The 11,881-nt window shown below is 37.1% G+C and overlaps 2 protein-coding genes across 2 annotated transcripts in view; both read left to right on the top strand.

Annotated features, from left to right (window-relative positions):
* aimp1b (aminoacyl tRNA synthetase complex interacting multifunctional protein 1b) overlaps positions 1–3,347 on the top strand; it is a 12,760-nt gene extending 9,413 nt beyond the window's left edge. The window contains exons 5-7 of the mRNA XM_016254968.1: positions 1,565–1,782; positions 2,697–2,865; positions 2,942–3,347. Of these exons, the coding sequence (XP_016110454.1) occupies positions 1,565–1,782; positions 2,697–2,865; positions 2,942–3,108 (554 nt within the window). The 3' untranslated portion in view covers positions 3,109–3,347. The remainder of the gene's footprint in view (positions 1–1,564; positions 1,783–2,696; positions 2,866–2,941) is intronic.
* Positions 3,348–4,266: 919 nt separating this feature from the next.
* Positions 4,267–10,924, top strand: LOC107568955 (phosphatidylcholine:ceramide cholinephosphotransferase 2-like). The gene is made up of 6 exons (XM_016254954.1): positions 4,267–4,369; positions 6,548–7,072; positions 8,460–8,577; positions 10,270–10,423; positions 10,555–10,727; positions 10,892–10,924. The coding sequence occupies exons 2-6, from the start codon at positions 6,564–6,566 to the stop codon at positions 10,922–10,924; spliced, it is 987 nt and encodes a 328-aa protein (XP_016110440.1). The 5' UTR covers positions 4,267–4,369; positions 6,548–6,563.
* The last annotated feature ends 957 nt before the right edge of the window (positions 10,925–11,881 follow it).

An 11,881-nucleotide genomic window follows, 5' to 3' on the forward strand; every position in this document is an offset into this window, starting at 1 on the left:
TCACACACACACACACACTCTCATACACACACTCCCTCACACACACACACGCTCTCACATACACACACATGCACACACTCACTCACACACACACACGCACTCACATACACACACACACTCACTCTCATATACACACACACACTCTCACACACTATCACACACACTCTCTCACACACACTCTCGCACACACGCTCTCACACACACACACGCACACACTCTCACACACACACACACACACTCTCACACACACGCTCTCACACACACGCACACACGCTCTCACACACACACACGCACACACTCTCACACACACACTCACACACACACGCACTCACACGCATGCACGCACACACACGCACACACACTCACTCACACACACGCACGCACGCACGCAGGCACACGCATGCACGCACACACAATCACTCACGCACATACTCTCACACACACACTCACACACATACGCACTCACACACATACAGACATAGTATATAGTATACTACATATAGATTATAGTATTATATATATATAGTACACTGTATAGTGTGTGTGGATATATATATATATATATATATTTATATATGAAAATAAATATTTTTGTAAATTAATAAAAAAATATTTCATATTTATAACTGAAAATTACGCCTTTCATTAATTAATGTATTTCATATATATGACTGAAATATACACCTTTCATAAATAAGTATAAAATGATTTTATATTAATTTTGAGTTATAGTTGTTCATTATCTTATTTTTAAAACTTTTGTTTTTTGAAAATCACATTTTTCATTCTCCGTCACAGCTATTCCACAATTTTACAGATACACAATATTATATTATATTATATTATAAATAAAATGTGAAAACATAATATATATAAAATATACAGAAAATACTATATATATATGATGAATTTCTTTTGTGTTAATTAATGAAAAGAATAATTTTCAGTCATGTATAAAACACCTTTTTATCAATTTATGAAAATACATTTTAATGAAAATACTTTCATATTAATTTCAGTTATGCACAAGTATGGGTAAGTTTTGTTTTTGTATCTTATATAGATTAAATTTAGCAATGGATGTGACGCTTATTATGCAAAAAGTGTTTCAAAATAAGCTAAAGGACTTTTATTGTTTAATATGTAAAATGGAGTATAATTATTATGAAATTGTGTCTGAAATACAGTCTTGATGGTGATAAATGAGGGTTGTGCTCACAGGCTTGTATTTACTACAAGCCACATTACAGTAAGTTTGGCATTATATGGTTATAATTTGAATGTGAATCTGAGTAAGCTGTGGTAGTGTTATTCATGAATCATTTGCACTCAGAGATCTGCGTGTCGGCTCACGAGAGTCGTGTTTGTGTCTCAGGTTTGGATGCTGTGTGTCTGAACAGTTCTGATTCTGTGTGCGCTTCTACAAGCCACATTACAGTAAGTTTGGCATTATATGGTTATAATTTGAATGTGAATCTGAGTAAGCTGTGGTAGTTATTATTCATGAATCATTTGCACTCAGAGATCTGCGTGTCGGCTCACGAGAGTCGTGTTTGTGTCTCAGGTTTGGATGCTGTGTGTCTGAACAGTTCTGATTCTGTGTGCGCTCTGATGCGAGAGCCAAAGCCCGACGTGTCCCGTCTGGACCTGCGGGTCGGCCGGATTCTGGACGTCCGGAAACATCCAGATTCAGCATCACTGCACATCCAGGAGGTGGAGCTAGGAGACCCCGCCCCCAGAACCGTGGTCAGCGGACTGACCAATCACATGCCTCCAGAACAGGTTAGACACACCCCTCAATCGCATTAACAAACCTTTCAAAAACTGAGATAAGAAGAACTTGTAAATCTTGTAGACCTTTTTTTTTAATCTCCAATATATACTCAAAACCTACTAAATGAATAAATAAATGTCTGATATGGTGAATATAAACAGCTGCTGACTACATAACAAAAATGTAAAGGTCCATAAATCCCTTACAATAAAATAATATTATTGTATTTTATTTATTAGACAAAATAAATTGTAAGCATATTGTAAATGTGTATATTTTCCAAATAAACCCTTTAACTTAAATATTAATACAGTCGGAACTGCAAATATTTTCTATTCTTGATTATTTATATATATATATATATATATATAGGACAGTATTGGTCAAAAAATATACACAACCACATAAAAGGTTAGGGTAAGATTATGATTATTAATGTTTTTTAAAGTAGTCACTTCTGCTCAGCAAGGCTGCATTTATTTGATCAAAAATGCAGTAAAAACTGTGAAATATTATTAGATTTTAAAACAGCAGTTTTCTATGTGAATATCTGTTAAAGTGTAATGTATTTCTGTGATGCGCAGCTGTATTTTCAGCATCATTACTCCAGTCTTCAGTGTCACATGATCTTCAGAAATCAGTATAATATGCTGATCTGCTGCTCAAGAAACATTATTATCAATGTTGAAACAGTTCATATGTTTGTGGAAACTGATGCATTTTATTTTTCAGGATTCACAGATGAATAGAAAGTTCAAAAGAGCAGCATTTATTTGAAATAGAAATCTTTTGTCACGTTATTAATGCCTTTACTGGCACTTTGGATGAATTTAATGCGTCCTTGATCAATAAGAGTATTAGTTTCTTTTATATATGACTCTAGCCCTCGACTCAGTATGATTGTATGATTATGTGTGTGCAGCTGGTGGGGTGTCTGGTGGTGTTGTTGTGTAACGTGAAGCCAGTCAAGGTCCGAGGCGTTCAGTCGCAGGCCCGCCTCCTCTGCGCTGTCAATCAAGAGAGAATGGAACCCTTAACTCCGCCCACTGCCGCTCAGCCCGGCGACAGAGTCACTTTTCAGAGTTACCCCGGTAAGAGGCGCTCGCCAGAACATCTGACTCATTTCCGCTTCATCGACTTGTAACAGGATTGTGTCTGATGTGGCAGGTGAACCTGAGAAAGAGCTGAATCCCAAACAGCGGATCTGGGAGCGTTTACAGCCCGACCTGTGCACAGATGCGAAGGGCGTGGCCACATATAAGGGCGTGGCCTTTGAGGTCCGTGGGAAGGGCCTCTGTCGGGCCCCGAGTGTCAGCAACGGCGGGATCAAATAACAGACGAGCTTCATTTATGTGTGACATCAAAATCTCACAAATAAATTATTAAAAACTACCAAAGGCCTCGATGCTCTGCATAAACAAAGCACAAAAAAAACCAAACGGGAATATTAGTCAGAAAGAGCTGAGACTCAAGATTCAAACATACTGCAGAAACCAAAGCATTTCGAGACTTGACCACATGATAATAGAGTTGAAGCAGGTTTGAGCAGCTTGTTGCACCCTCTACTGACCAACAGCAGATACAACACTCAGAAACATGACAGACATTATTCATCACATGTCTGCATCATCATCATCCTCCACTGATTCAGCAACTAAAGCGGATTTACGACTCGACCGATAATTAAACATTGTGGACACATAGTACCAATGATCAAGATCGCATAGAATATTCAATAGAATTAACTCAATTTATACTCATATTTTTTTTGTTTGCATTATTTATACATTATATATATAATATAAGTATATATCATATATAAAACATAATATTTAATACAAAATAATATACATATAACAAATAAATACAATTAATATATATATATGATTATGGAAATGTATTTGCATTTTCGTGAGTACAAGCAAACATGTAATATAGAGAGGTTTTAGATTATATATTATTGTATATCATATAATTAATATAACATAATATGTAATATATAATGAATTAAAACGTGTTTATGGAAATTTATTTGCATTCATGAATACAAGAACATCAAGAGGTTGTAGATGTTTTTATTGTACATCATGTAATATAGAATTTGTGTGATAAATTAATACAACAGAATATTCCTATTTATTAAATAATATATACTAATATAACATACAGTTAATATTTATGATGTTTATGGAAATGTGCTTGCATTTCAAGAAAACAGAGAGGATAACTTATGGTAAAGCGTAATCAAGTTAATATTCAAATACGTTGAATATTGTAAAAGCTGATCGCTTTTATAAGTTTAGGGTTCAGTTTTTGCATTTCTGTAGAAACACGTGTTTGATGTGCTCTGACTCAACGCTGCTCGGAGTGGGCGTGTCTATGAGCGCAGGTGGGCGTGGCCGCGGGTGTGGGCGGAGACTATAGCCCCGCCTCCCAAGCACATCGTTTAAGTCTTTCTTCCGGAGCATGCACTCTGTTAAACAGGTAAATCGCCTTCTTTACATCTCTTCTTTCTTTTTTTTTTAACTCATGCATGTAATTTGACAACTCAACGGTGTTTTACTCACACGGTGTGAAGATTTGAACTTTCAGCAGGTAAATAAACAGGTTCTTTCTCTTTTGCGTATGAACTGACTTTATTGTAGCTAAGCGTTTGTAAACATGATAAAAAAAATTGATAGAAGGTTCTTGAGAGATCCGGTCTGATGTGGTTGAGATTCCTTTCTGCAAAGAAAGTTACAGAGACTAGTGAGCTTCCTACCTGGAATGGATCAGGTGCGCTTTTTGATGTCTAATACGTTTTGAGGCGGTGATTGTGTTTATTTCGGGATCTCGAGATGGGTTTTACCGGCAGCCGCGCGCTGATCGATCATTATTCCATTAGGATCCGGGTGGTTCTGGATGTTTGAAGGTCTGGAGGCGCACAGGTGAGAGGTCGATGACCTCCGCGGCAGCTCAGCAATGCTGTCAGATCAGATTCACTGTCAAACATTTACACACAGTGAGTCAAACATCCTGTGACTTTCACAAGACCGCACTGATATAATGTATCATCCCAGCTGACAAAATACGATACATTATATCAGTGCGGTCTTGTGAAAGTCACAGGATGTTTGACTCACTGTGTAAAACATTGTTATTGTTTTTCGCTAACGTTCACAATAAGTTATGAAAACATTATGTTCTATGATCGTTCAAAACATCCGTTTTTTTCCTGGTTATGCCATTCCATTTCGTCATTTGCGAACGTTTGAATGTTCTCAAAAACAAAAGGTAACATTTAAAATATGTTAGACGACCCTGATAGCACTCGTACATCACGGAGACGTCTATTAGACGTCTGCAAGACGTATTTTTTAGTGTTTGCTCATCTGCAATAATACGTCTATAGGACGTTTCCTATCAGATGTCAAACAGACGTTTAGAAGATGTCCATAAGATGTTATGTTCATCATAGAGACGTCTATCAGATGTTTGCACACAGCAGATGCTTTCCAGATCTTTAACAGACGTCTTGCAGATGGACCTGTGCTACCTGGGAAGAGTAACTTTGAAAGAACCTTGCCAGACCATTTTGAGAACGTTCCCTGTAATATGATGGTTTTTGTACATGCACCGTGGCAAAACTGTGGTATTCATTGAAATACCACGGTATATGCATATGGTAATCATTCAGTACTGTGGTAACATACTGTGGTTTTACCATCTAATGCCACCATTCAGTAGACAAATACTGGATGTGCCTTCCCAGAGAGCACAGGTACGTCTGTTAAAGATCTGGAAAGCATCTGCTGTGTGCAAACATCTGATAGACATCTGATAGGAAACGTCCAATAGACGTAGTATCGCAGATGAGCAAACACTCTAAAAAATACGTCAGATGTAATGCAGACGTCTCCGTGATGTACGAGTGCTATCAGGGATATATACATACAAATAAATAAATATATAGGAAATCATTTTGCCAGTTCAGTCGGGGGAGAATCAGCATTTCACATGAGAACGGCACAAACCGGTCTGACGGCTGTAGGGTCAGCAGAGATGTGAAAGAGCGAGGTGAACATGTCTGTGTGTCACAGGTTTCAGGGTGTGTCAAACACACACATTCACACTGAAACGCCCGTTCTGGTGTGCCGTGAACTAAACAAACACACACACACACATTCACGCTAAACTGCCTAAACGTTTGTGGCCTGAAATGAATAAACACACCCACCTATAGATGCATGTACATGCATGTGTTTATGCGTTTGTTCACACATGCAACAATCTGCAGTTTCAAAATGATCAAACTTGGCTGTTCAGTATGATACAGGGAGTCAGCAAGTGTTTGATTTATGCATTGATAATCTTGCTTTTGATGTTGTATTCACTGTTGCATTTGATAAACAAACCTCCAGAAGGTTCATTTATAGCAGTAAGAAAATTAATTAACCAGTGGTTTATTTATATATTGTGTTATTATTTTAGTAAGTTTTGTTGTTCTGTATAATTATTTGTTGAGAGGCAAAGGATTTATCATCTTCAGTGCTTTAACTATATGCCTTGTTTGTAATTTTTTTTATGCATTCAATTAAAAAAATATTTACCAACACTCATGTTTTTCTACTGACATTTTTGCTCAAAATTTGATTGAGAATTCCAAATAACAGTGTTTATTTGAGACAATACTCGAATCATTCACTGAGTTAAACATGCGACATAAATTGAGATCATGTGACAATAGTTTTAAATGTTTATATATTGTATATTTAATATTAAATTTTGTGTTAGTTGTAGTGTATGAGCGATGGAAGCATCTCATCTTCTGGACGAACGAGAAGATGACAGACCCAACGGTGGCTACCATGTGATGGTGACGATAGATGACAGACCACGCCCCCAGACCACGCCCACCGGGCGGCCACACCCCTCTCCGGTCACGCCCAGTGGCGGTCAGGTTGACGACAAGCCAGACGACAGCCAGCCGACACATTTGGCGAGGGGTTTCCGTAAAGTCTTGCGGAAAAACCAGGACTACATCCGCATCCCCGTCCCGAGGTCCAGCGGCTCCCGGCTGCCTTCGGAATGGTGGAAGACGGGAATTGCCTTCATCTGGGCCGGATTTAACCTCGTCCTTACTACCGTCATGATCACCGTCGTCCACGAGAGAGTCCCGGATAAGTCCGTCAGCCCGCCGTTACCGGACAAGTTCTTCGATTATGTGCCGCGTGTGGAGTGGGCGTTTTCCGTCACCGAGGTGAACGGGATGATCCTGGTGGCTCTGTGGTTCATCCAGTGGCTCTTCCTCAAGCACAGGTGAGCATTTAGTGAGAGTCCAACCCTGATAGCACACATCCATCACGGAGACGTCTATTAGACGTCTGCATTACATCTGCGAGACGTATTTTTTAGAGTGTGTGCTCATCTGCTATACGCCTATAGGACGTTTCCTATCAGATGTCAAATAGACGTTTAGAAGATGTCTTTAAGATGTTTATGTTTTAGAATGAATGTAAAACTGACATCTTAAAGACGTCTATAAGATGTTTGATGCTTTCCAGATGAAGAGATCTTTAACAGACGTCTTGCAGACGTACCTGTGCTCTCTGGGAACTTGGGCTGCATGATTAATCGAAATAAAACTTAAATCGTAATATGGCTTGGTGCAGTTATCAACTTAATTAAAGGAGTAGTTCACTTCCAGAATGAAAATTCTGTCATCATTTACTCACCCTCCACTTGTTCTGTCTTCAGTTGAGCACAAAAGAAGATATTTTGAAAAATGTTGGTATCCGAACAGTTGATGAGCACCACGATTTTTTTCCGTACTCAGCTGTTCAGATGCTAACATTTCAGTGCGTCATTGTGTTCATTTACACTTGAGCAGCTCATGATCCAGTGCTTTTAGTATCTCGGTTCACAGTAAATGCTGCTTTGCATAAACTCAATCTGCATCTGAGTCTGAACGTACATTTAGAAACGCAACGTGCGCCAAACATCTTCACAAACTTGTAATGAGAAGCACTTAGAAACCGGATGTTGTCACCAAAAGAGAGGCTTTATTATTAATATTATATAGGAATATTATGGCAATTTAAAATGTGTGAATATGTAATTTATTCCTTTGATGCAAAACTGAATTTTCAGCATCATTACCACAAAAATATTGTGCAGCACAACTGTGTTCAACATTGATAATAATCAGAAATGTTTCTCGATCAGCATATTATACTGATTTCTGAAGATCATGTGACACTGAAGACTGGAGGAATGATGCTGAAAATACAGCTGCACATCACAGAAATACATTACAGTTTAACAGAGATTAAAGCAGAAAACAGGTATTTTAAACTGTAATGATATTTCAAAATATTACTGTATTTTTGTATGCAAACACAAATAAATAAATGCAGCCTTAGTGAGCAGAAGAGACTTATACAATGTTAATTATTATAAACTTCTGACCAGTAGTGTGTGTATCAGTCACGACACAGCCCTACAAACACGCTGTAATTTAAAGTTTCATTTTAAATCGCAGTTGCAGTTTTTCAGTCAGTCAGATCAATCACAATTAGATTGTTTCCCCCAGTCGTGCAGCCCTATGTCTTGGTGCAAGTTAAATAAAAAAGCTTTTCAGTTGCAAATATAAGCTCATTATACTCACTCAATCCCATGATTCCTCCTCCTCCCGTTGTTTTGACAGAGCCATCGTGGGCCGAAGGTTTTTCTTCCTGCAGGGAATGTTGTATTTGTACCGTATGGTGACCATGTACATCACAACTCTTCCTGTTCCCAGCATGCACATGCACTGCGCCCCGAAGGTGAGTGCCGCTCAGTGAACACAAACACATATGAATGAGTGAACTATCATGCAGTGTGCAAATAAAAGTCATGCAATACTGATGTAATGCATCTTTATACAAGTTTAGTACATTCAAAATAAATGCAATCAAACGCATATCAGTGTCAAATTTTATTATTTCACTATATTGTACGTAAACTGAAAAGATGCCCTTTGCACTTGTGCAAAATTATGGTAATTTCACCAATATTGGCTGATATTTTGACATTTTGAGATGATTGCTACTGCATGGTTAATGCACACAATTTCCCAAAATTTTCAAATAAATTTTAACTAACATTTTACGTAAAATAACTAGTGCTGTCAAACGATTAATCGCATCCAAAATAAAAGTTTTTGTTTGCATAATATGTGTTTCGTGTATATTTATTATGCATATATAAATACACACAAATGCATGTATATATTTCGGAAAAATTTTATTTTTATATAATAAATATATTTATTTATAATATAAATTATATGAATATAAATATTCAAGTATTGTATATATCAGTATTGTAAATACATGTCAATATTTTCAAAATCTATACTGTATGTGTGTGTATTTATATATACATAATTAATATACACAGAACACACAGATATTATGCAAACAAAAACTTATTTTGGATGCGATTAATCATTTGACAGCACTAAAAATAACTCGTATTAACTCGTGTAACTCATACAGTTAATTTATATTACATAACATGTACAGTAAATCAGCCAACCTTCTTTCTAGTATCAGCATTAGCTGTTGAGAAAAACAAGCAGAAAATCAAGATATAAGGGCTTAACATACACATAAAACACTTTCTGAGCTTTTAACCGGGGTGTTTTTTGCACAGCATAGGACGCAATGTTTAATTTTGAGCTTTTAGAGTTATTTTCATCTTCTGAGTTTAAAATCTTCATCAGGATGTGACGCTTTCTCAATTTATATGGCATAGATGACTCACTAGCGTCTCATAATTATTCATCCATCCATACTGTGAGTGTAACCTGTCTTTAGTGCTCTTTGAATTAACCAATAAAATGGCTGTAAAGTAAATGCTGCAAAAAAAAGTCCTAGTGTGTTTATATATATATTTTCGATGCAGAGCATTTATTTCTGCATTAAATTATAGTTTATGATCACATATGAAAGCTTATTTCTGCCACTGAATAAACATATAAAAAAGGCTAATTGTACGTTTTTATCTCACAATATGGGGATATAAAAAAATATCTTGCAATTCTGTCTTTTTTTTTTAATTTTTTTTTATCAGAATTGGGTTTACATCTTGGATTTAATAACTTGCAATTTTATCAGAACTGAGTTAAAAACGTAAAATTGAAAGATATAGTTTATGAGATAGTTTATGACTTGGAATTGTGAGAAAAAGGTTTGAATTGCGAGTTTCTCTCACAATTCCAAGTCATAAACTCCCAATTGCATCCTATAGTAACTTGCAACAGCAAGATGTAAACTCGCAGCTCTCAAAAAAAAAAGAAAAAGTCTGAATTGCAATTGCGAGAAATAAGTCATTTTAATTTGTGAGATGAATTAGCTATGATGTATTTGTGTTGTGTTTTCTGCGTGCAATGCCGAATTGCAGCATGCATTCGTGGGAAGCTTTGGTGTTTCTATCTCATGCCTCTTTTATGTTTGGTCGGCTTCTGTCTGTAGCTCTACGGTGATTCTCACGGCAAGATCGAGCGTGTTTTGCAGCTGGTGTCTGGAGCAGGTTTGTCCATCACTGCCTCTCATCTCATGTGTGGAGACTTCCTATACAGCGGCCACACGGTCATGCTGACCCTCACCTTCCTCTTCATCCAGGAATGTGAGTATGAGGAAACCATCATCATCATCATCATTTCCATCGGCTCTCAGTCCACTTGCATTCCCACTGTTGTTCTTTTTAACCCAGTTAAGGATTGGTTATGTTTTGAAGTGAGTTGTTTTGTGTGGTAGACTCGCCCCGCTCGTTGGTGTGGCGTTGCTATCATGTGATCTGCTGGTTGCTAAGCGTGGTGGGCGTGGTCTGTATCCTGATGGCGCATGAGCATTACAGCGTGGACGTAGTGGTGGCGTATTTCATCACCTCACGCCTCTTCTACTGGTACCACACCATAGCCAACAACCAGGTAAAAGCTTATTAAAAACGGCTTTGTTTAACTTCCATTCCATATTCTTGCATGGAAACTCATGTGGAAGTTTGCAAATTTGCTGAGAGTCAGCTGTGTGATGACACGATTAATAATACATATTCACCTATGTTAAAAACCTGGGAACTATCTTAATGGTGCAGGTCAAACTCACCCTAATTGGATTCAATACTTAGTCAACATTTGAAGTGGATCAAAAAAATGCATCAAAGTTGTCCTAAGACAAGAACGCATTTTGATGAAAGGTTTTGATCCACTTCAAATGTTGACTACTGTAGAGTAAAAACACACTATGAAAAATGAACAAATAACAAAATCAGGTAAAAAAAACAACTATGGAAGCTTGTTTCCACCATGGAAAAAAATGATTAAATAAAGTTAATTGCGACTTTAAATCACGCAAATCTGACAAGATCTGAAAAAAGTCAGAATTGCAGGATATTAACTCAGAATTGTGATAAGGAAAGTTAGAAATGTGAGATAAGTCAAACTTTTTTTTTTCCGTGGCAGAAAAAAAAAAACCCAGAGAGATGTAAATTCGAAACCGTGAGGGAAAAATGTTAGAATTCTGACTTTATATCACATAATTCAGACTTTTTTCCTTTAGAATTGTGAGTTTATACCTCATAATTTTGACTTTTTTCTTCAGAATTTTGAGATAATTTTTTATTCTTTTATTCTGTGGCGGAAATGGGCTTCCATAAAAAACAGTAGACTTTTAAAGGGATAATTAACCCAAAAATTTAAATTCTGTCATTAATTATTCACCCTCATGTCGTTCCAAACCCGCAAGACCTCTGTTCATCTTCGGAACACAAATTAAGATATTTCTGATGAATTCTAAGAGCTCTCTGAGCCTCCCATAGACAGCAAGGTAACTACCACTGAACATAAACAGCATATGCTATTCTGTGTCAGCTGCGTCACGTTGTTTTCATTCAAATCAAAGCATAAACAACGTAGAAAACGTATTCGCGTGACGCAGCTGACACAGAATAGCATACGTTGTTTGCGTTCAGCTGATATTCTCCAAAATGGCGCTATAGGGTGACGCGGAGGAGACGAATTGTTGAATAAAGTCATTATTTTTGTTTTCTTTGCGTACAAAAAGTATTCTCGTAGCTTTGTAAAAT

Source organism: Sinocyclocheilus grahami, unplaced genomic scaffold, assembly GCF_001515645.1.
Source record: "Sinocyclocheilus grahami isolate Dianchi unplaced genomic scaffold, SAMN03320097.WGS_v1.1 scaffold1296.1, whole genome shotgun sequence".
Taxonomy (NCBI): Eukaryota; Metazoa; Chordata; class Actinopteri; order Cypriniformes; family Cyprinidae; genus Sinocyclocheilus; species Sinocyclocheilus grahami.

Bases quoted from the DNA above. Each gene is read 5' to 3' on its own strand.
- LOC107568955 (XM_016254954.1), top strand. From the start codon at position 6,564: ATGGAAGCATCTCATCTTCTGGACGAACGAGAAGATGACAGACCCAAC. The intron at 8,578-10,269 runs GTGAGTGCCGCT...TTCTGTCTGTAG, and splicing joins ACATGCACTGCGCCCCGAAG to CTCTACGGTGATTCTCACGG. The intron at 10,728-10,891 runs GTAAAAGCTTAT...TTAATGGTGCAG, and splicing joins ACACCATAGCCAACAACCAG to GTCAAACTCACCCTAATTGG.